General features: G+C 36.8%; 3 protein-coding genes and 1 long non-coding RNA gene across 5 annotated transcripts; 2 read left to right on the forward strand and 2 right to left on the reverse strand.

Moving 5' to 3' along the window:
* The first annotated feature begins 217 nt into the window (after positions 1-217).
* On the forward strand, positions 218-2,989 carry LOC136268142 (glutathione S-transferase theta-3-like). The gene is made up of 4 exons (XM_066063389.1): positions 218-358; positions 1,283-1,373; positions 1,473-1,623; positions 2,620-2,989. Exons 1-4 carry the CDS (start codon positions 244-246, stop codon positions 2,938-2,940), a joined length of 678 nt encoding a protein of 225 aa, XP_065919461.1. The 5' UTR covers positions 218-243; the 3' UTR covers positions 2,941-2,989.
* An 8,267-nt stretch (positions 2,990-11,256) lies between these two features.
* On the forward strand, positions 11,257-14,204 carry LOC136268144 (uncharacterized). 2 transcript variants are annotated; one of them, XR_010706885.1, is made up of 5 exons: positions 11,257-12,439; positions 12,490-12,532; positions 13,332-13,393; positions 13,651-13,970; positions 14,026-14,204. It is a non-coding gene; the product is annotated as an uncharacterized lncRNA (long non-coding RNA). The 2 variants fall into 2 exon arrangements; XR_010706884.1 differs by having other exon boundaries at positions 11,257-12,532.
* On the reverse strand, positions 11,869-13,415 carry LOC136268143 (uncharacterized). Its single transcript, XM_066063390.1, has 2 exons — positions 12,856-13,415; positions 11,869-12,278 (listed from the first exon to the last, which is right to left on the reverse strand). The coding sequence occupies exons 1-2, from the start codon at positions 13,405-13,407 to the stop codon at positions 12,066-12,068; spliced, it is 765 nt and encodes a 254-aa protein (XP_065919462.1). The 5' UTR covers positions 13,408-13,415; the 3' UTR covers positions 11,869-12,065.
* A 4,033-nt stretch (positions 14,205-18,237) lies between the features above and the next one.
* On the reverse strand, positions 18,238-19,294 carry LOC136236761 (uncharacterized). The gene is made up of 2 exons (XM_066027003.1): positions 18,731-19,294; positions 18,238-18,673 (listed from the first exon to the last, which is right to left on the reverse strand). The coding sequence occupies exons 1-2, from the start codon at positions 19,292-19,294 to the stop codon at positions 18,437-18,439; spliced, it is 801 nt and encodes a 266-aa protein (XP_065883075.1). The 3' UTR covers positions 18,238-18,436.
* Positions 19,295-24,799: the final 5,505 nt, after the last annotated feature.

Genomic DNA, 24,799 nt, shown 5'->3' on the forward strand with positions numbered 1-24,799 from the left:
AATCATAGCTAATAAATGACTAAGTATTCGAGTACAATATCTATGGTACCAGCTATGATTTTTTTTTTTTTTAAGTGTCCTGATTAATTAGCATGCAGGTTCCATGCACAGTAGTGTAAGACCCCCAGATGTGCAGAGCTGCCGAGGGAGCTGCCTCAGCTAGCTGTAGCTACTAAATCACTGCAATAAGCGCCCCCGCGTAAAACTGAAGCCAGCTTGGCCGAAAGAAACTGGAGGAGCGTGATGCCAGAACTGCGTATCTTTTACGACCTACTCTCCCAACCAAGCAGAGCTGTTATCTTGTTTTTAGAAATGAACAAGATTCCTTATGAATCTGTGCTGATTAATTTACGAGGAGGTTCGTTACTGAATTCGTCTGCTAGCTAGTAGCCGCTGGACAAAAAATTCGGGCCTGGTGACTCATCATGTGATAAGGTTTCAGTGCAAGCATGATAGCTATACGTATTTGCAGCTCGAGTTGCTCAGCAGGCGTATAGAATCCAAAATGACACATATTGCCGCAAGTATAAGACTACGACTCCATACGTCTGGCTTCATGCTGTTTAAAGGGCACTGGTATCAGTAATGCGAGGGTGTGATTGTGGCTAGGAGTGGTATAGCTACGTATTAGCATATGGTCACATGTATGGCACATGATAGATATATGTCATATAACCATCCATTTTGTTCCTTGGCAGTTAATGGCACAAGAAATGACAGTGTGTAGATTTCAGTGTGGAACTACTGAATTTTGCCATTTAATTGTTAATAAAACTGCATGCCTGTATCCAGTGTATTCTGGCTCCTTTGAACTGTCAGGTACAGCACATGGTCTCAGAGGCCATGTGCTGTACAGCTCAAAGAAGACTCGTGTGGCCATCCTCCTCTCAACCCTGCATAGCTTGTATATCACATGTACAGAGATGAGACATTACATGCTGTTGTATAGCAGAAAAGCAGTTTGTAGTCTATATACCATGCAGTTATACATATAGCTTATATTGTCAATATTGCTAGGTCAAAATGTACCAAATGATTCAGTCTGTAAACATTGCTGACTGCTGAGCTCACATAATCAAGTCATAGGTTTATACCCTATCTCCCTTACTTGTTGTATATGTGACCAGATGTGCAGTGGTTGGATCTATATGATATGTGAGTAGAAGTTGCATGGTCACTTGCATGTTTCATGTGTGTAATGTACAAATAAGAAGTATGGTACGTATCATCATGGTATATAGCACAGTTGAAGCCTTGCTTACATGGTATCTTCATTTTGTAGGTGAACACAAAACACATGAAGGTCTAGGAAAGGTCAATCCTTTCAGAACTGTCCCTGCAATGGATGATAATGGATTTTGTTTGGGTGAAAGGTAATAACACCTTTATAGACTAGACATATAGATCATATTTTTTGCCATTCTCTGAAGAATTGTAAATAGTTGCTGCATGCACATATCTTTTATATCTAGTGGAGCTATTCTAAGGTACCTTGTAGCAAAGTACAAAGTTCCTGACCACTGGTATCCCAGCAAACTAGAGGATCGTGCCAGAGTAGATGAATGTCTTGAATGGAGTGATGTGAACATGAAGGAGGGAGCATCTGGTTACTTTGTTTATAAGGTGTGTTAGCTATACCACATGTACAGTTGAATAGGTTGCATGGCAATGCAGTGTTGGGCAAGTTATTTAATAAACCAGGGGCGTAGCTAGCTTTCTGGATTGCCTGGGCACTAGGTCTGGCTGTCCCTATGCAAACTATTCAGCAAGCAACACGAGCCCATCTCCGTGGACTCTTTATTACATGCACATTTGCTTTTGAAAAACTGTTTAAAAGTGCATACACATGTACCTACCTAGCTAGCTACTATGATACCAGCACTGCTGTTTGTGCAGCTTATTAGACTAAGATACTACTACTGCATGAATAATATAACTGAGCTAAAACTAAACAATGATGGACTAGCTTAGCCTCCAGCCCCAATATTATACTCTTCCGTCTGCCTGATGCAGTGCTTTTTAGGCATATTACTACAACTCCAGCCCCAGCATCGACTCCTTTTTTCACTCTTCTGTCTTCTTTACTTGCACGCACTGAGTGCTAGCATAAATTACTATCTATAATCGTTTCATCTACTGGGGTGTAGATTATAACAGTTGTGGGTATGAGTGCATATATTTTGTCATATCCCGAGTAATCATGTTATAACTTTAAAAAAAAAAATATATATATATATATATATAGATGATATTTGTTAGGTAAATGCATTGAAAAATTACAGAACTCTTGCTCAAAAGGTTATTTAGTTTTACTATAGCTAGATTTTTTAACTGATAAAAATATTTAATTTTACAAAATGGGGGCCTGTGAAACAACTCATGGCCTAAGTAGTTTATAAATTTAATTGCATCTTTGTGAACATGCATTTAATTTAATACCTGTGCAATTGAAATTGTTGGTACCGAAATTGTTAGTAGCACCACCTTGTAAATGTGGTGATTAATAATTATATGGAGTGTGCACACAGGTCTATCGAGTAGTGATGTCATAGGGGATCACATGATGCATGTTATCATTACCTTGAAGGCATCACATTGTACAACTCTTTTTCTACACAGTTTCTAGGACCAAAGATGTTAGGTATGCCTGTGGATTCTGCCAAGATTGAAGAACGTAAGGAAAAACTTGACAAAGCCATCAGCAGCCTTGAGAATTACTTTTTGACTAGAGGAAAGTTTATTGGTGGAGATGATATTTCTATTGCTGACTTGAAGCCATTTGGTGAGATAACACAACTGTGGATATTTGGGGTTAAACCCTACGAGGCTGGTTCTAAAGTTGATGTGTGGATCAACAATGTTAAAGAGAGATTAGGACCACACTATGACAAGGCATACAAAGTGAATAACGAGATAATGGAACAAGGAGTGTTGAAATGACTAGGACCATGACATGACACTGTTGATTGTTTGAGTATTAAATTTTGAAAGTTTTAGATTATTGCTAAATTGCTAAATGTTTGAAAACTAGGTATAGTTAGTTAAACAGGAACTTGATAGTTTCCACAACTGCAGAAATTTCAGCAAAAGTAAGTTAAAATTATGTGTATATCATCTGAATGAAAAGCAACAATGACTTTATCATAATATTTCCAGCCTTATATGCTGGTACTTAGAATAAATGATTGTTTAGGAGGGGCTACTTGGGGTGCTGAAGCACATTCCCCTTATTTCTTTACTGTATAGCTAGCTAGGAAGCTAGCAGAAGTTACACATGTAGTTGTACTATAAGCATAGACAATAGAAGTTACACAACTGCTATTTCATGGCTACAGTTTCATTCTTTTTTTTATAATGGATCAACCATGGTATTGCAGTGGCTTGAACTTCAAAGTAAAGCAAATCATTTATGATATATTGCTTAGATGTGCTCATTGTGCTGACACTCTCTAGTTCCACTTGGCTGATAAAGGTATATTGTCGCCATGGCCAATTACCTTGGTTGATTAGGAGGGCCTTGTCCAGCATACTTCATTGGTGGTTTGTCCTGTGGTAGCCATATCACTTTGTTATGGTGGTGGTTATTCTATATAGCATATAGAGTCAGACTGCACAAAAGGCCAAGGTAAAAAGCTTACTTTTAGGAGACAAGTGTGTAGCTACAGACATGAATGTGGAAGGACTGCCACCATGAGCCACATCAGCAATATAATATCCATTGACATGAACAAGTATCTACAGCTTGAGCCACCATTGAAGAAAGGTACAGTGACTAATAACATTCTGAATGTTTTACTGAGCTCTTTCATATTCCTCAACTAAGGGTCAGGAAACTGGATGGTCATCTCTGCCATTGTTTTAAGGTAAAGTCTCCAGTTTCATTTCTCCATTGTCTCTGCATAGCCACAAATCCATTCCAATAGTCATTGTCTTGCATGCCTTCCATGGAAGGTCTCTGGAGTACTTCCACCTGTTTCCAACTGTTGTAAGAGTTTCATCATTCTTTCTATAGATGCAATTGTACAGTCTTGTATGTTATTATTGACTTGTTTCCAGACTGGCATGCATGTTTTGCAACCGTGCATGCTGGATACCATAAAAATCATTCATTCTCTAGGTCCAATAGATACTCAAAGATTGATAATATGTGAGGGGGCATAGGAACAGGGACCTATAGCAGTTAGACATGGAATCTGAGTTATAGACTATTCATATTTTGGTTTCAAGTCAATGCTCAATTGTTTCATAAAGTATAATGAAATACATGTGTAATTTCCTAATTTACTATACTTACCTATTACCAGGGACGGATCCGGGGGGGGGGGGGGGGCTTTGGGGACTGAAGCCCCCCCCCCTTCATATTTAGGCTTTACTTGATCAATATGCTGAGTATTATAATGAAATTTTGTCTTAACATAATTATATGATCACTAATAATACAAATACTCATAAAACCACCTTATAAACATCTTTCCAAGGTATTATCAGTGGACTAATGTTAAAGTTTATGCAACAAGGACCCGGATCAGCATTGGAGGTGTACAAGATCGAGATACTCTAATAGAGCAGTCAGCTAACTACTCTAATAGAACATTCAATGGAAACATGTAGTTGGTTCTGTTATGGAATTTTTCCAAATCTGCCTGCATCTATACATACAATGAAGTACATTGGTCTGTTTAAAGGGCTTCATTCATCTACTTGTGTAGTTAATATGTATGGCAATACTTAATTCAGGTACACAATTTCCATTGAAAATACTCTCAGATTCAATCTTGTATTGTTCAAATTTTCCACCTAATTATTCTAACATGCACCTATTCAGTGTTGTGCAATTGTGAGAGGGTGCATCATGTACTTGGTTGTCTGTACCTACCCAAACTTTTCCATTAGCAAAATGCTTCAGAGAGCCATACCTATAATCTAAAGGCAGTATATAAAATATCTACAGGCAGTATATAAAATATCTACAGGCAGAAAATATTATGAAATTTATGTGGAAATGTCTCCAAATTGCAGTATTTTAGCATCTATTTTTCAAAATTTTCCTGGGGGGGGGGGGGGGGGGCATGCCCCCAGACCCCCCTAGTTCCAGCATGCTTCGCACGCTGGCTTCACACACCTCTACCCAAGAGATTAGTACCTTGAGTTAGCCCCCCCCCCTTTTATAAATCCTAGATCCACCCCTGTTTACTGAAAAGTTTTAAAAATCTTTTCCTATGCCCCCTCAAACAATATACTCTCACATCCATCTGCCAATGACATCAGTCAAGGGGCCACTACTCAGAGTCAAATAACTATTCCTGCGCATGTAACTTGCTTTGTGTTTGACTGAGGCTGCACATGGCTTGGCTGAGCTTATGAGCCAGATTAATTTTACATTCCATGACAACTTGAATCTCATATATGCTTTTGTATTCTGATCATGATTATGCATGCAGCTAGCTATATCTGCATGCATAGTGTCACATACGGTTAACTTGTTCTTGGTATGAACATCACAGTAAGTGAATGAGTCAGCATAGCTACACACTTGTGTTCAGGGGCAGATACAGGAGAATTTCTAGGCTTCCAGAAACTGGTCAAGCATATTCAGGTAATTAAAAATAATTTTACATTGATTTGCAAAGGAATCAACCATCAAGGTTCATATTAAAATATTCTAATAGAGCAGTCAACTACCCTAATTAACAGTCACATTGAAAAGTTACTTAGTTTACCCGTACCAAGTTAACCAACACAGTAAAATTCTCAGCATGCTTTTAAGACCTGAAATTTCTCCTGAGGCCATGTCCCAGATTCCCAGAATGGCATCCATGTATGTTGTATACCGACTTCAAATTTCACACAGCTCCATAGCCACCTTTTAACTCTTTAGCCTGCTCCTGATTCTAGCAGAAGCAGCTTAATAATATCTATCAATTCTTAACAATGTCATCTTTAAAGATTTTACCAAATTCAATCTCAGAATACAAAAATTTCCTGGGAAAGCATGCCCTTAGATTTAAGTGTGCATGCAACAGAAAATTCTGAAAAACCTGAACATGTCACCAAAATTCCTGCCACTCTTTCTCGTGTGACCTTGTTGTCTTTTAAGAAGATGGGACCAGTAAACCCACATGGTTTGCACCATTTATTTTGATTGCCACATTGCTATCTGCGGTGTCCAAGGAATGAATTACCAAAGTTTTAGCACATTGTGATTAATAGTTTTGGAATTATAATTCTGGACAGTGGGAAGAGAAAAGAAATTGTGTTGCACTGCAACTATAATGAATCATATCTTGAGTGTCCTTTGGTCTACAGAATTGGAATTTGTCATGAAATCCACCAGAGTATACAGTTTTAGCTGTACATTTGCAAGATGGAAGGTATTACAAATGAAGAAATAATGTCAATGTTGTTTTCTTCTACCAAAAGGTAGACAAACAAATGTAATATGCATGCCCTGTAGACTGCAAAAATTAACGAAGACATTCAAACTCTTCATGAGTACTTGAGAAGGTATAGAGGTTTCATCGAATCAGAGAATTGATTCACTGAGCAATCAAGCAATTATGATTTGCATATGTTTCTCATAGTTCATTATTACTAAAGAAGTATATCGGTGTGAATTAGCTGGGTTTTGATGAGACAGTCACATTTATTCTCCATTATAGGCCACGACATGTTTCACGGGTCAGTGTTTTGGCAAACCCAAAAAATTATGTATGTTCTTCAAACAGTACTTATCAATATGGCTGTATACTCCTATAAATATTGTGCAACCAGTCATAGGTTTGTTTTAAAGAATGGGGAAAAAAATGGAGCTCCATCCCTTTAGAAACAGGGGCGGATCTAGGATTTATAAAAGGGGGGGGCTAACTATCTCTTGGATGGAGGTGTGCTCCCAGCATGCTGGAACTAGGGGGTCTGGGGGCATGCCCCCCCCAGGATTTTTTTAATATAGATGCTAAAATACTGCAATTTGGAGACATTTCCACATAAAATGCATGTTTTTGCCTGTAGATATTTTATATGCTGCCTTTAGATATATATGGCTCTCTGCAGCATTTGCTAATGGAAAGGTTTGGGTAGGTTCAGACAAACCAAGCACATGATGCACCCTCTCGCAATTGCCTATATACATGATAGAATAATAATAATGTTGAAACTGGAAAATTTTGAAATTTGAATGATATGAGATTGAATCTGAGAGCATTTTCAATGGAAATTGTGTACCTGAATTAAGTATACCGATACCGGTAATAAATACACAAGTAGATGAACAAGCCTTTTCAACAGACCAATGCACCTCATTGTATGTATAGGCACAGGCAGATGTGGAAAAATTCCATAACAGAACCAACTTTTATGCTTACACTGAATTTTCTATTAGAGTATCTCAATCTTGTACACCTCCAATGCTGATCCGGGTCCTTGTTGCATAACCTTTAGTATAAATCCACTAAAAATGCCTTGGAAAGATGTTTATAAGGTGGTTTATGAGTATTTGTATTATTAGTGGTCATATAATTATGCTAAGACAAAATTTCATTATAATCCTTAGCATATTGATCAAGTAAAGCCTAAAAGTGAAGGGGGGGAGCTTCAGTCCCCAAATCCCACCCCCTAGATCCGCCCCTGAGAAGGCTTTATCTCCTGCACTTTTAATAAAGCAGTCTAATAAAACAGTCAGGTGCAGCTAAATAATTTACGTTTGATCTACCTGATCACTACTAGTAATAGAGGGTAAAAGTTTGGTATGTCTGTATTTGACATTTTCCCTCCAATAGTTTCACCATACAGTACATACTACACACCTTGCAGCAGTGATCCACAGTTACTACAATGATTCTGTTCCAATACGATAGTGCTGTATATCAGGAATCATAAAGGTTTCAGCTTTTCTGGTCAAAAATACCAGCCTCACAATATGTTCATGTTTCCTTGGCAGTATTGGTTAGGTATAACCAAGCCTGGAAGAGCCTTCAGTATGACCTGGGTTACTACAAAAAAATTTTAAAAATTATTCAGTGCTTGTGGCAAAATGTAATTGTTTAGCCTGCAACAACATTAGTAAACTGATAGCAATTTACTAAAAAGAGTAAACAGGTCTGACTGACTGACTGACTGACTGACTGACTGACTGACTGACTGACTGACTGACTGACTGACTGACTGACTGACTGACTGACTGACTGACTGACTGACTGACTGACTGACTGACTGACTGACTGACTGACTGACTGACTGACTGACTGACTGACTGACTGACTGACTAATGCCTTCAGACAATAAGCTTGATTTTTTCACTGTTCAACGTTGCTTCAGCTCAACAGGTGCATTTTGGCATACCATAGTACTTACGATGCACGCTTCATTGACTTACTTGTGTCCTCCTTTGTGTCTCATTAATCTTTGTTGACAGCGCGAGGTGTTAATTCGTGGTAGTGGCTTCCCTAGCAATTGTAATGGAAATCATCCGAGTTTTCTGTTGTGACTGGATTGATTGCAGAGGTCCTTACTTGTAAAGTTCTTCATTCAATTGTAATGCTGTATAACTGGGTGAACATAGCTGAAAACAAAGTGTAATGGCCACTTCGCTATTTCAGTAATTGATAGTTGGGGCACGTTCTCAGACAAAAACAATAAGCCTGGCACCATTCTTTCTTCTAATGTGATATGTACGGGTTCACCAGTCATAATATGTTACAAAATAAAGTAAACAAACAAACAAGTACAAGGAATTTCAATTAAGGATCAAAAAATAAAAAGTAGTGAAACAAGGGAGGTCACCTACACCTGAAGTTATACTGGTGGACATTTAATCCCTACTTCAGTCATGGATGCATGCAGACTGAATTAGGGATTAAATATCCACCAATATATCTTCATGTATAGGCAACCTCCCTTAATTGTTTCACTACTTTTTATCTCTTTGATCCCTAACTGAACTTAAAATTCCTAAAATTTCCTTGTACTTCTAGTAATATGATGATGTAATGGTGCATAACTTAACTGTAGTGTACACAAGCTCCAGAATATTTATATGACTGCTAGGAAATACTCTACTAAAACAATTGCAAATTAATTCATTAGAGAACCGCTGACTGTTCTATTAGAATAACCCTAAGTGAGGTCAGCTTAAAGCATGCATGCCAAAAATAAGAACTGATTTCTCAAATTGAACTTAAAGATCAAAGCCGAGTTTATTGGTTCATCTAAATAAAGAAGTAGATATGCAATATGCTTGTCAGTACATGTTTCTGTATCTGCTGGTTTAGTTTACAGGTCTAAAAGTCTACGGCTTGCCAGAGAATCCTGCAAAAGTGGAAGAATACAAAGGAAACTTGACAAAGCTATCAACAGGCTTGAGAAGTACCTTTTTAGCAGAGGAAAGTTTAATGGTGGAGATGATACTTCTATTGCTGGCCTAAAGCCATTGTATGAGCTGACACAGCTGTGGATGATAGACTATCAACCCTATGAGGCTGATTCTAAGGTTGATGTGTGGATCAACAATTGTAAAGAGAGATTAGGGTCACACTTTGATAAGACACACATAGTGTTCACTGGAACAGTTGAGAAAAGTGTGTTCAAGTCTAAAAGCTAATTGTAACATATTATTGATGACTGGAACAGTTGAATAGTAACCATAGGTTTCTAGCAACTTTTATATTAGAGATGTTTTGTTCCACTTTTTATGTTGGTTAAGAGTAGAACACATCAAAAGTTAACAGAAGCTTAAAATCAAAGTGCTAATGCACACAATATAAGTACACAAAATTCTACAACTAATAATTTTGCAAAATTCTGTGACTGAGTGTATTGCCACTGAGTGGGTAGTCAATGTACCACTGTCCTCCACACTATTTACTGCAGACATGGGTCCAAGTACATTTTAAAAGTACTTAAGCAGTAAAGTACAAGTATTAATTCTACCAGCTATACTTAAGTCAAGTATACAAGTACTTTTTTCATTGTACCAAATAGTACTGTATTTAAAGTGTCAAAATGATGGATGTTTTAGCCCACAGAGCCATTATGGTGATAAGCATTGGCTACTTATTTAAATCTTTCATCTGTACATGTTAGTCTACAGCATTCTTGTTTAAATAAAATAATGTTGGTCTGACAATAACTAGAACCTGCTGATGATGCAGGTATAAAGAACTCATTTAAAAACTAATAAAATTCATGTTTTTGACCAACAGGTACCTGTTTTCTTTAACAAATATACTCTGGAAAGTATTATCAGTGGCATCATATTAATTATACTGGCTGCATTACAGTGACTATTGGGGAAAATCCAGTAATAAACTTTTCACAGGTGTGGTGTAGAACATCATGAAATTATTGTGTTGTTTTTCCTTAAGTAAAATACTTTCAAAGTTTACTTAAGTATATAAGTACTGATGTACTTGGACCCATGTCTGATAACTGTGTTCTATTGTACTATTTTATTATGTATTTATTTCATGCAATATTGAAGTCCCTGAGCACTGCATTTAGCTATTATTGCACACGTGTCACATTTTCCAAGTCAATGTTAGCTGCATGAAGGATTTGATATGCTGAGCCTGCTCACTCACCAAAACTTTAGTTTCGGAACACTTTCATTGTTTACAGGTATTTTAGTGTTATAAGCATACCATACAAACTCTGAAGAGGGGTTTCCACATGTTTGTAATTGGATCACTGTAGCTACACTATAGAAACATTATAGATGCGTATTAATTGTGTTAATTAGTAATGTAATAGTGCTACCTTGTTTACTTGTGCATAACTGAATAAACAATATACACGTCACGATCTAACACCACCATTATTAAATTATAAATATCAAATATTTATTATTAAGCCTTTACAGCACAATTAAGTGTTGAAGGTCTGTAGGACACCCGGTTTCCTTACAGCCTGTTTGAAGATGTTATATTAAATACGTTTTAAAAGTTACAGAAAGGAGAAAAATCTATGTGCGTATTTTACTTGGGTTTGTGCTTAATAAAATACTTCGTAACAGATTTCTGTTGGCTTAAGAAGATAATGTTACTCTTATGCTCAAAATTTCTGCTGGTGGGTATTCTGGTTTATAACATTCATTACAGAATTATCAGAGTAGTAGATGAAAATGAGGATAAAACTAGCAGCTTGTCAGACATTCAGTCACAGATCATGCCTTAAAGTTTTTGAAACCATCGAGCTAAATGCTGAAAAATTTGCAGCTATATTTTTGTGAGATGGATGTATATATCTAGTAGTTATAGCAAAAACTTGTAAATTTTTTATACAGTTCCATGTATGCATAGCATAAAGGTGGAGGGGGTGCAAATGTCCCCCAGGCTGGAGTGACCCTTGGAATACAACCAATTTTACATCCATGGACTTTTCGATCAGTCAGTTGTCATTTTATTTTGTACTTGAATATAAAAAAATCTGCCAAATTTAAAATTGCTTGTTTATGATATAGCTAGCTAACACAAACGATTGAAATTATTATATTATTGCATGTGTGAATTATACAGCCTTCTCTCTGGTGCACTAATGAAACGTTTTTTGAGCTGGTAAGCTAATCAAGTGCAGTTTGAAAAGCCCTTATGTATACTATAGCTTGTTCAAACTTTCAGAGGTGGAATAGTATAATGGGAGATTTAACAAAGCAGCTTTAGAAAGTAGAAAAGGTTTATCAGTGGAGATGATAATTCTATTGTTCACGTGAAACCATAGAGTGAGCTAACACAATTGTGGATAGCTGAGATTGAGCATTAAAGTTAAGCTGTATGGCTCTGATGTTCATAACAGTCCAACTGCATTTACTGAAGTGTGATTGGACTGACTCAAGCCTGCCAACTGCACATACACATGTTTGTAGTAACAAGAGCAATTCGTTAATGATTGTGAGCTGCTGCTCTTTGCATTACATTTATTGTCATTAATTGTTATTATGTTATGTACACCAGCATAGCATGGTAAATGTACTAACAATAAACAATTGCCAGTTACAAGTATGTGCGCATGTGCATGTATAGTCTATAATGACTTTGTAAAGTCTCTTGATCGTGATACTATTGTATCAAATCAAGTTAATAAATGTTCCATTGTCCATATCTTCCACCATCATGAGTACAGCTGGTACGTTTTTTGTGGGACTGGTAGTTCCTCACACACTCAAGGAATGCCTCTTCACTGGACACCCACACAATACAAGATATGCTGCCTTCATTAAAGGTAAAACCAATGACAGCTCCAGATGAGCTATCATCATTCTTTGGATCCCATCCCCATACATACTCAATCTGTAATAAGTATGAAAATCATGTATACTTTTATGTCAAGTGTATTTGGTTCTGTTGTGCATAGCTATACTTGTAATTGAAGTATGTATTGTGCACACTTCAGCAGGGAAGGATGGCTAATCTCAGGGAGTATAACTACCAATCGCATAAGATCAAGCCATGTATAGTGTCAGCTTTTTATGCAAAAATTATTGATGTACTTTCTGTGTAGATGCTGTAAAGTCAGATCTGAGTAAAACAAAACAGGCAGCCAAGTATGTTGAACAATTAACATGTTTATGAGATTTGTAGAAGCCAGTTAGCTATATCTTGTTAATTTGTATGATATCCTAGTACACTGGCCCCACCTTGGTTACTTGTTATGTATAGCAGTCCTATACTCTCTACTTGCACTCCTATTCACCTCCACATCCCTATGAAGATTCCTGAAGGATACAACAAAGTAGAGAGAAATTACCAGTCAAAAAGGAGCTTAAAAGACCTGCAAGTCACTAGTTATAGGGTCAAAAGGTCATTATGCTTGGATTTCTTCTACATGGATACTACAGTATAACATGTCACATGCACTTAGACTTACCCCACTGCCGGACTGGTGCCAACCAAATTTACAGGTAGTACCTGCTTGGTTCACATGTTTAGAGTTATCTTTCCTCCACTGAGAAAAGAACTCAATTTTTTGTACAAAATAGGTTCGACTATTATCCTTCAACTGTGGCTGATCCCATCTGGCATTGTCACTCAGTGACTTACTAGTGAACCACCATGTTCCCACATGGCTTCCTGCCCATTTCTTCCACCCCTCATCTGTCTGATACCCTTTGAGATTGACAAGAGCATTAACACAACTAGAGAGTGATATTGGTTGGCCTAAGAAATCATGGTTGGTATTTATTTGACCTGTTCCATGAAGTTTTCCACTGTTGTGATTTGTTACCAACAGAGAACAGAGCTGAAATCTAGTTAGGGGGCCATAACCCCTCAAACCATTGATAGTGTCACCTATCACATTCTTATAAATCTCTTCTGTTATATCAGTGTACTGTTTATCTCCAGGATAACAATCTGCATCAACCAACTCCTGCATTCCTAGTAGAGTGAGCACTACTACAACACTGGTATAGCAATCCATTCTACAAATGTAACTGTGTAGCTGTGCCAAGCGATGTAACTTATACATACTTATGTTGGTAGATGTCATACTAATATGCCATGGGGTATTTCCCTATTGCATGCATATCTGATATGTCATACATACACTGTGGGTATTTCCATACATCCAATACACACTTATGATTAGGTTATGGGTAAGCACTTTGTACAGGCTTGGCCTTTTTGTGTGACCACTTTGATAACAATAATACTTATGTTGTAGGTCGTTCCCACAGGTGGGTTTGAGGAGGGGCAAGGGGATTTTGCCCCCTTGGACTTAAAAGACAATTTTGGAACCAAAAACATGCTGGGAATATTCACATTGTATTGAAGTATAAAAAGCCAATGGGAAATGGGAGACAACAGTTATAATGCACTTGACATGTATAAACTGTACACTGTGAAGAAATTGAGCAAACTTTTTGTGTTTTGATTGAGATACTCTAATAGAACATTCAATTACAGTGGTGTATCCAGAAGGGGGCACATTCACCTTGTGCCCCCCAACAGCTAGCATAATCATGGCCATGATGAAATCTATATGTAAGTATGAAGACCTACTCATACCTATGTACATAATTTTAGGTTGAAGTTTTAGGTCCCAGTTGTCATGGTTCCTTTTCAAGTAATTCATTACATGTTACTGGAGGATCAAGTCACCACTGGGTGTTGGCATTTTAATGTCACAATTCTACCTACATGTGTTTACATACAACCTTCGAACAGGTCCCCAGTGGAATACATGCGTAACACTGTGATGATGATGATGATGTAATAACTATATGCATGTATATAATATTATTATATATACAGGGCTGCCCAGAGAAATTAAGGGGCCCAGGGCAAATAGTTAAAGTGGGGCCTCAGAGGCAAGGAGGTTTCCATTCTGAATCACAACTTCACCCAAGCTGTAAGTTGAAGACAAAAAAAAAAAGGTCATGACCTGCTAACAATGACAATAGCTACCCCTCACCAACCATATCTCCTTATCTATAAGCTTGCTACACTGCTCCTCTGAAGAATACTGTGACTGCTCTATTAGAGTATTTAGATCTGACTGCTCTATTAGAGTATATTGATCTTTTAAACAGGTATTCATGGGGCCTCCTGGGGCCCCTTTCAGGCTGGGGCCCGGAGAAAAATGCCCCGGTTCCCCCCCCCTGTGGGTGGTCCTGTATATATATGCTCTGCTATAGTCTGTTACATGTTAATTAATTAATTAATTTATTATTAATGGTTCAGAAAAAGACCAAAGTCTTATATAATCATACAAATTAAATTGTAGATCTTGCTGTGTTACAACTTATGGTAAAAACATCTTGATGTGGTACCTCAACTAAGCCCCTGATAATTTTATGGGTGGTTATCATGTCCATTTGTAGTAAAGGGAGGGTAAGTTTAAAACTTGTAATCATTCCTCGTAAGTAAACCTACTCAAATCTGGAACCATCTTGGTAGCACATCTTTGCACCGCTTCTAATGTTCTAATGTCCTTCATTAGGTAAGGATTCCAGTTTATAGGTGCATAATCCAAGTGGGATCTAACAAGGCTGATGTGCAATATAAGAAATACTGTTGGGGTGAGGTGAAGAAAAGTACACTTAACCATTCTGTTTGCCTTCATGATGGAAAAGTTGATATGCTTTGAAAATTTGAGATTACTTGAAAAAGTGATGCCTAAGTTTCGTTCTTCACTGAATCTCCATGTTGTCAGAGTCAACTGTAAGTGTGTAGCTACCACCACTCGGAGAACTGTCTGAAGAACCTAGTGACAGATACTTGCACTTGGGGATATTCTAGTAAAAATCTCTGCCAAGTCTTATTCCACTGCATAAAATAATCTAAATCATTTTGTAGCATAGTATGATCAACATCACTTAAAATTGGACGATAAATTTTTGTATCATCAGCAAAAGTCCACAAAGAACTCTGTATATGATCAGATAAATCATTGATATAAACAATAAACAAAATTGGGCCCAGATCACTTCCTTGCGGTTTAATGTAAAATAAACATTGGTTTGTATGTGTATCTAAGCAGGCATTCATGTGTGCAGGATATTACCATGATGATCACACTAGTTGATACAGCAAACAGGAATTTGTTTCTATCCCACAAACAGTATACGTACACTTCAACAATATAGCCATCACTGTTATTAACTACATAACAAGTTGCAGCTGCAGTGGTCCTATTCATATACCAAATTACAGTAGTAACACTCAGTACACTGATAGTAATGTTAAGGAAGTAAATTTTCTGTGAACATAAAAGAATAGAACACTTCCAAACGTGCATTACATTTCCAGCTCAGAATTATCAAAACAATACTAGTGGGTTAACTATTATATTGATATAGTATAAATCTCATTATTGTATATACATACTGATAGGTATTAATTTTGTGTATAGCTTCAAATCTCTTGTGGGCTTTATTATATACATGTAGGTAGCTACACTGTGTCCAATATGATAAATTTGATTCACCACTACCAACCATGCTAGCTATTGTTATTATTGTTATTGTACTTTACAGTACCACATGGCTAGCACTGAAGGTCTGACAGCAACTTGTGCTGCAGCTTTTGGATGCATATATATATAATCTTTGATTCTATAGATCCTGATTAAAATTAATGCTGTGCACACATGTCTCTATTTAAAATTACAATTTATTAAATTATGTACTTGTACAACTACAGCTAAGGTGCATACGAAGTATCATTGACTGTACATTGTTTCTGGGTTGAGGTAGCTAGTATATGTACCACTGTCCATATCCTCCGTTATCATGATTGCAGATGGTACGTTTTTTGTAGAAATAGTGGTTCCTCACACATTCAAGGAGTGCTTCTTCATGTAGTAACCCAAAAATACAGTAAGCTCTGCTTTCTTTGAACCTGAACCCAATGTGAGCTTCAGCTGGAGCAGCTGTTAATATAAGGCATACAATTTAGTATGTGTACAACAGAGCAATGGTAAAAAGCCACGTGCACAGTTTCATGTGCACACTATGACAACATACACACTGGAGCAGGGTGCATTTAAACTTAAAAGATGACCAATACCGTCAGTGCATGACCTAATAACTGTCTCAGCCAATCTGTAGTGACATATGGGAGTCAGCAAGACAGTTTTTTACAATTAATTAGTTTACTGTATATATAGCAGTTCCTGCCAGGCCCACATGTTTACAATTATCTTTTCTCCTCTGAGAAAGCTCAACATTTTGTACAGCATAAGTCTGACTATTTTTCCAATATGGCTGATACTACTGAGCATGCATTATTAGTAAACGACTGACTATTAGACCACCGTACCCATATCTTCCAACCTTTACCTATCTCATAACCATGTGTAGACCCAGTAGATAACAATATGGACTGGCCCAGAAAATGCTGTTGGTGCTCATTTGACCTGCATGTGTTGTGAATATGACTGCCACTATGATTTATCTCCAGTAAAGTGATCAGAGCTGAGATGTAGTAAGCATAGCATAGATCCTCATGCCATTTGTGCTGCCTATCACCTTATAATGAATCTCTTGCACTATTGTGGAATATTGGTGGTCTCCATGCAAGATATATAGCGATCTATATCAACCCAGCTGGAACTACACACCCAATAAGATGAACACTGCAACAAGACCAGTACAGTGCATCATTGGCATTGCTACAGAACTATAGAAGCATTGCTGTGGGTAATTTGTATTGGTGTCCTATGCTGTTTATTAAGATGTGCATACACAATGTCTTCATTCACAACATGTATAATCTGAAGACAAATAATGCATAGCTATTGCAGATTTCTAAACACTTAACATATAGCTAACTTAAAAGTTGCACCTTGTCAATGTGTAGCTTTCACAATATTCTTACTTACCATATGTAAGTCATTTAGTAAACTGATAAGTTTCCTTGCAGAGTAAACATTAACAGAAAATACTTATCAATATAGTCGACTGACATGCAACTTTGTGTTTAACAAATTCTGACAGTTCTTGTTTTAAACATTAGCTATAGCTTATACATAAACTATAGTCCATTACTTAGAAATTGCCATTGTAGCTATGAAGTAAACAATAATCAAGTTTACATTTGTACACCTGTCAGCTTACTCATGCAGTGGCTTTGACAATATAAATGCAATAAATTTATTTGCTGAGAAAGTGAGTGTTAAGAGCTAATACTCTTCCATTTATGCAGGATTCAGTATATAGTATATAGCACAAAAATATACCTCTATACTACAAATCACTATTTATATTGGTATAGCCAAGCCACTGGTCTCACTATGTTAATCTAAGCAATTTAATTATGGTGGCATAGCAGCATCCTGGGAGGTAATTACTGAAGTATTTTTCTATCATTTAAGTAATAAAGTTACTGAACAGGATAAGTCAGCAATTGCATGTCGTAATGTTAGTAAAATCATTGCAAGAAATTTTGCTGGTGATAGTGATGATGATGGCAATATTGCTTCTTCTGGCAAGAGGTGATACTGGACATAGTACCACATGTGTTGTTGAGAAAGATGAAAGGTTGATGCATGTGAGCACATGAATGGATAATAAAAGATAGCTACATGTGATTAAAAAATGGGAAATTTCATAGAAAAACCACAAAACAAGAAAGGACTACTCAACTCAAAAAGATCAGTGTGATTAACATGCCTTGACAGAAGAATCATAATAAGATTTGTGATTTAGACTAACATTCCAGTGATCCCTTCTTGTTTCGTATATATTTTTCAACTATCCTTATTTTTAAATCTAGTACTTATAGTATAGTTAACAACTGGATACTCAGGATCTACGTATTGAGCTTGCATGGTGATGATTGCTGATCCATGCTGAATCAGATTACAAATTGTATATCACTTAGTTAGTTACATGTAGCTATGCTAAATGCATATGAAATAAACACTGTGCTCAATATATGGTAAAAGTTAGTAACTATACAGCCAAATGCATGCATCTCTGACTAAGCATTGTTTCTCCGAGTGGCATTTACTGGTTTATGTACCACTGTCCATATCCGCTATTCTCATGATTGCAGCTGGTACGTCTTTTGTGGGACTGGAAGTTCTTCACACACTCAAGGAATGCTTCTTCAGTAGTAACCCATACAATGCAGGATGCACTACCTTCGGTGAAGGTGAATCCAACGTGAGCTCCAGTCCTACCTCTGGAACTTCCATATGGGCAGCTGTTATCTTTAGGATCCCATCCCCATACATACTGAATCTAAAACATACAGTGTTAACTGACTATACAGCTACAAGTTAAAGCTATTGTACTTACTCCTCTCCCAGACTGATTCCAGCCAAATAGACAAGTAGCATCTGTTTGGTCCACAAACTTGCAATTATCTTTCCTCCACTGAGAATAGAACTCAACCTTTTGTACAGCATAGGTTTGACCATCCTTCCAATATGGCTGATACCACTTAGCACCATCACTAATTGCTTCATCATTTGACCACCATGTTCCAGAAAGTGTTCCTGCCCATCTTCTCCAACCCTCATCTGTGTCATATCCATTAGTATAGACTAGAGCATTAACACATGCACCAAGTGATATTGACTCTCCCAAGAAATTGTAATTAGTTCTTGTTTGACTGCTAGTCTGACTCTGAATTAGACCACTATTGTGATTTCTCACCAACAGTGAGCAGAGCTGAGTTCTGGTGAGCTCAAGAGAGCCATAACCTCTCAAACCACTTATCCTATCACTTGTCACCTTCTTGTATACTTCTTGCACTATAGCAGTAAACTGAGCATCTCCAGGATAACAGTCTGCATTGATTGTCTGGGTGTACACACCCAATAAGATGAGCACTGCAGATACAACACTGATGAAGTGCATCATTACTATTAAGTTATATTCAACCACTGACTCACTCACTTTATAGCTTTACAGCAGCACCAACTGAAGCCTGGTATATGATTTCACTGAACCTACTACCCACACACCATAGTAACCCACACTAAGTTTTGTAACAAGCATTTACTTAATCAGTTAGGTCATTTCCATGTTGTATGTGTTACTTAATAACTGTTTGGGTGTAAATGTGTTATAGCTACATTAATGCCTGCACATACAAACCCATTTTGTATGTATTGCACTCTGTGCTAGCTATTAGTAATGGTGAGCAAATGTTATGTGGTGTCATCAACTGTTTAGAAAATGATGAAAAACAAGCAAGTACACTTATTCTTCATCTTCTCAATCTTCTTTCAGCATGCTGTACTGAAGGCTAGAAACTTCTTGTCAGTATAATTTTCACCGGTGCATGGTAGTAATATCATGATCATTCCCATGCCATACAATATATACAGCTGCAAAGGCTTTAATAGCAGAGTATATAGGATTGATTTCTGCACAATTGCAAGGTATGTGTACTATAGATATTATCATATACTTACCAACTGCTAGTCCTGCTGTGTGGTCGGTAAGATGTACTTATATGCACATACCTATTGGGATATTGCCACCTTCAGCCCCCATGTTATGGCATGCCATCTCAGGCTCCTCAAGCCAAATAACTAAAGTGTTTTGTAGTTTTTAAGTAAGGCTTTCCCCTGAATGTGTCTAACAGCTGGCAGATATAGGTAACACATCATAAGGTATCAGTGTAAAATGTTGTCAATACAGCTGCAGAACTTAAAATCTTTCAGCCATCACTTTAAATATCCTTTACAAGGTTAATGTTCTAAGCAACGCTACCAACAGACTCAGTGAGTGTTTAATCTTTCCAGGTAATCCCCTGAACTACATGCCAATAATGAAAGCTCTCAAAATAAAACCAGATTGACTTTAACCATTTTTACTAGCTATAATAATTATTCTCTTCTCACTAATATCAGTCTCTTAAAAAATATAAGCAATCGAAGGTTTAAGGAAAATTCATGCAAAGCTATGACATGCATGGGTGCTACATAAGCAAAGTTTATCAACAGAGATCTATAGACTAGTATGCCAGCATGGTAGTAGTCCAGAGCTGGGTTCTTGCAGGTGTAAGCCATTGAATTAGAGTCTTTAGAGAGGTGTGCTTTGACAACACACATCCATTGGCGTAACATACCAGAGTGTACATAACTTTTCTCGAACTTTTGGCAATTAAAAAATTAAGTACTTTTGCTAAACACATGAAAGTCCTTTTTGGTCATTAAATGCTTCAACCAACTTTCCTTTAATAAAAATGCCCCCAGAAGCAGATAAGCAGCATTCTATATGTATAGAAGGTGTGTGCTCGAAGCTATTATTATTTGAATAACACATATTGGTGCTTGATTCATGGAGACACTGCAGGATGTGATGCTAGTGCTTATATTTTATGCTGCTGGAATCTATATAAAAATATTTATTTGAGAACACTAAGTGACCTCAGTCACATTTTCCAGTATTCCAAAAGCTTCTGGTTATCAAAGCGATTGATGCTACCCCTTACAGCTATGAAGAATTGTGTTTGCATGCTTAAGCGTTAATTCTTGAAAATGTAGTAGACATGTAGTTTAAGAATCAATTTGAACTTGCATACATACATGTTAGCTCAGTAGAGGAAGTCAAGGGTTATACTTGTATATCATTAGTTATCAACTTTATCAGGATATTGAGTGATATGTATGGTGTAAGTGCAAGCACATCAACAGCTATAAATTGTAATTTACAAAATTAATTCTTCTAATATTAGCAATGGTAATACTATTTAGATTTTTATATGTGAAGACACGGAACTTCACTAGGTAAATCCAATGGCGACATGCAATATAGCTTCTGATAGGACACTTTCTACTGAACTTTCAAATGGCTTTGCGTATAGCTAGCATGCTGTGAGCATTGAGTAAATACGATCATAGCCATGCAATATCATGCAGACAAAAAGAGGAATTGCTTTAATTAAGAGGTTCTACCATCATTGCAGACATTGACAAGGTACCTACTTTTCCAAGTATCTATAGCATCATTGTAAACTATATCACTATAGCTTTTTGGTCAAGAAATAGCTACATTATGTGCATGCATGGCCAGGAATAAATACTAAAGAGAATACAACATAAATCCTGCAGGAGTTTAAGTTAAATTTCAAGGGGCTGGTGATGCAATCCCAGAAACCGTAAGTAAGACTTTTAGATTTTAATAGCTTAAAGTTATAATGATACCTATGGCCAGCATTGTTGATCCATATTGCATGCAACTGCTTTCGTATTGAATCTCTTATGGTATACATTATAATTATTATAATTCCTTTAAATTCCGGATTTCTAATTATAAAGGAAATGAAGCAGTGCTATATATAGACCAGGAATACTGGGTTGTTTGTGATGAGAAATAAACTGCATTTATTTTATTCTCATGCATTCTACATAGGACATGCACCAAGCATGCAGACAATTTGTGACTCTGAGGATGCTACATGTAGTGACCAACCACTTGTAGGTACAATTATAAGTCTATATCAACTCTCATTTGTTTTTTCTACCCCAGAAATAAGTCTTAATCCGTCCACAGTTAATAAATGGTCTCTGAAATTCACTACGGTACAGTAAGACTGAATGTACTCAACACAGAGATGCTGGACTAATTATCTGCATGCTCTATTGCAGATCCATAAATCTTTGGAATCGATCGATGGATTCTAATATGACATCCACGTGAGGCAAATCAAACAATGCATCCACCATTTGCCAGCATTAAAGAGCAGCCTACATTGATTTGATTTATTATTTAGACTCCAGTAATTAGTTATAGCCATAATCCTTCCTTATATTCAATAGTTAAGAACAGTTTACAAAACAACACACATTCACACCACACAAAAGCTCATAAATGCAAATACTAGAAAAATAGCTAGCTATTAATAGCTACAAAATATACATAAGTACTATTAAAGCTGTTTATATTGACCATTAAGTTAACAATGTGGTCATTAAAGTGGGAAGGTAGATGGTTTCACCACTGTGCATGATGCCTGATAGCTAGTGACTTTATGTCCACTCTTTACAATCACTTATTGTATTCTAATTAAGCTGTTTACTATTTGTTGTTCCTGTACTACATGTATATTGTATGGTGATCAATTAAAAATTAATGAATTAGCTACCAGAAAAAAACCCTCATTTGCGAGAATGTATACAGTTAAACTTCATTGGATTAGCAAATTAAAACGAACTGACAAACTACCTTAAGGTGTAAAAGTTAAAGTGACTGTAAACCGAGCATTATATATAAGTTTTATTAACATGTGCTGGTTGCATACACCCTCAAGTAGCTAATGCCAAATTGAAATTCAAAGGTGGATTTAAGAGATGTTTTGGTATCCCTCCTCTAAAATTTTACTATGCGTCTAGAAAAAGAGTACATTTATACTTTTAGCATAAGCTCCTAAAGTATAATGTTAACCAAGCAATTCCATGCAGTCTGGCTCATTGATTCTTAGAACTGAGAGATTAGCACTTAATTCCCTTAATTGCTCTTTCCATTTTTATACCTTTTTGCTAACATGCAATTACATGCACCTGTAGAAATAGTTAATTTGACTGTTTCATTAGCTATACAGATACAATTTCATGTTAAGTAAAATGGTATAAAGCCGAAAGAGCATGGAAAGTAATCCCTCAGTTCTAAGAATCAATGAGAGAGAGTTGGTTAACATATTATTTAACCATTTAACATTTTCACAGCGACAGAGCTATTTGTAACAGGCCCTCGCAACGGTGAAATGGATTACCCAGTATAATGATGAGGATTTTACTGCTGCAGTCGTTCTTTTTTGTTTTCCATGTAATTTGTTTAATATCCAGATGTAGGGTAATTCATAAATTCCTAATCCTACAACCCTGTTTCTTAACTATAGGGTAGAATTCCTAATGTTTATACAACAAATGACCGGCTAAATAAATAGAGACTGGCGACTAAAGCTAAATTAGGCATGAGGCTATTATGTGAGTATTATGCTTTTGAACAGCTATAGTGCTCAAAAAATCACCTATTATTATGCTTTTGAGAATAGCTCATTATTCCCATTAATATGCCACTATAATTGGCCAATAATGCCAGTTATTGCTGTATCAGACCATTTTCATTGACGTTTATGCTTCAAATAGTCTTGAATTCTTCTTATTATTATTAACGGGCAAAAATTGCTTGGCAGCACAAGACTGTCAAGTTAGGCCGCAGGCCTTTAAGAGTGCCCATATCTTGTTGTTCTCCATAAATCATCAAGATTCTTCTTAAATAATGCTACAGTTGGTGCAGAAATAACATCTGCTGGAAGCTGGTTGCTGCATTAGAATATTTCATTTTAATTGTACTGCTGTATTAGAGTAAATAATATTCAGTGACTGTTCTATTAGAGTTTCTGACTGCAATCTACAGATGTTTCTACAGTTAAAGCTTTATAATCACCTCAAAATGCTAGCATAATTCCTGATTCCCACACATACCTATTATGCCCGAAATTATGCTAGCATAACCGCCGCATCCCTAAGCTAAATCCACTTCGTAAATCAAAACAATAGGATCTCTCTTGCCAAACTTGATAATTATGTACTAGTTTTCTATGCACATATTGAAAGTTTCACTGAGGGGAGGAGTGTTGACCACCCTCCAAGCACCGCCTTTGGATTTAAATTTACATAATTACTTAAGGGCGCGCGCATATACTTAAGCGCCGCTAGCTTTATGCACCAACAAGCGCATATTAGTAAAAGTTTTAATACTCGGTTTGCAGTCGTCTGTAGTTCACCTCGGTTCGCTTGTCTTCTAGGCGAGCTTCTAGGCTCTCTGATGCTGGCGAATGGGGGACTATCATTATTTGATTTACCTCGCGTGGATGTCATATATGCAAAATTATTTACTAGAATTCATCCCAAAGATTTATGGATCTGCAGTAGAGTATGCAGAGAATTCCAGCGTCTCTGTGTTGAGTACTTTCAGTCTTACTGTACCGTACTGGATTTCAGAGACCGTTTATTAACTGTGGATGGATTATCAGTACTTATGTCAAGGTGTAGAAATGTTAGATGCTTCTACTGGCACAGCACACAATTTCCCAATGTTTCTATCCACCTTGCTAACTATAAGACTTATTTCTGGGGTGGAAAACAATTGAGAGTGCTAGACTTGTGTAATGTGGACCTAAGTGGAGTTGCTAATTCTTATCTTGGTCACTACGGTAAGGAACTGAGTATCCTTAGAGTCACAAATTGTCTGGTGTCCTGTAATGACTTACTGAAAGAGTTGACAGTAAGTACCAAACTCAGTGAGGTGGATTTGAGCAAGAGCCTTTTCTCTCCTGATTCATTCAGAAACTTTATTAGTCTGAAAAAGGAATTGAGTGTTTTGAAGGTAATATATACCATCGCACAC

The sequence above is a fragment of the Dysidea avara genome, chromosome 10 (assembly GCF_963678975.1).
Source record: "Dysidea avara chromosome 10, odDysAvar1.4, whole genome shotgun sequence".
Taxonomy (NCBI): Eukaryota; Metazoa; Porifera; class Demospongiae; order Dictyoceratida; family Dysideidae; genus Dysidea; species Dysidea avara.

Bases quoted from the DNA above. Each gene is read 5' to 3' on its own strand.
- LOC136268143 (XM_066063390.1), bottom strand. From the start codon at position 13,407: ATGGATTGCTATACCAGTGTTGTAGTAGTGCTCACTCTACTAGGAATG. The intron at 12,279-12,855 runs GTAAGTCTAAGT...TACTTATTACAG, and splicing joins GGCACCAGTCCGGCAGTGGG to ATTGAGTATGTATGGGGATG.
- LOC136268142 (XM_066063389.1), top strand. From the start codon at position 244: ATGCCAGAACTGCGTATCTTTTACGACCTACTCTCCCAACCAAGCAGA. The intron at 1,374-1,472 runs GTAATAACACCT...TTTTATATCTAG, and splicing joins GGATTTTGTTTGGGTGAAAG to TGGAGCTATTCTAAGGTACC. The intron at 1,624-2,619 runs GTGTGTTAGCTA...TTTTCTACACAG, and splicing joins CTGGTTACTTTGTTTATAAG to TTTCTAGGACCAAAGATGTT.
- LOC136236761 (XM_066027003.1), bottom strand. From the start codon at position 19,294: ATGCACTTCATCAGTGTTGTATCTGCAGTGCTCATCTTATTGGGTGTG. The intron at 18,674-18,730 runs GTAAGTACAATA...TGTATGTTTTAG, and splicing joins GGAATCAGTCTGGGAGAGGA to ATTCAGTATGTATGGGGATG.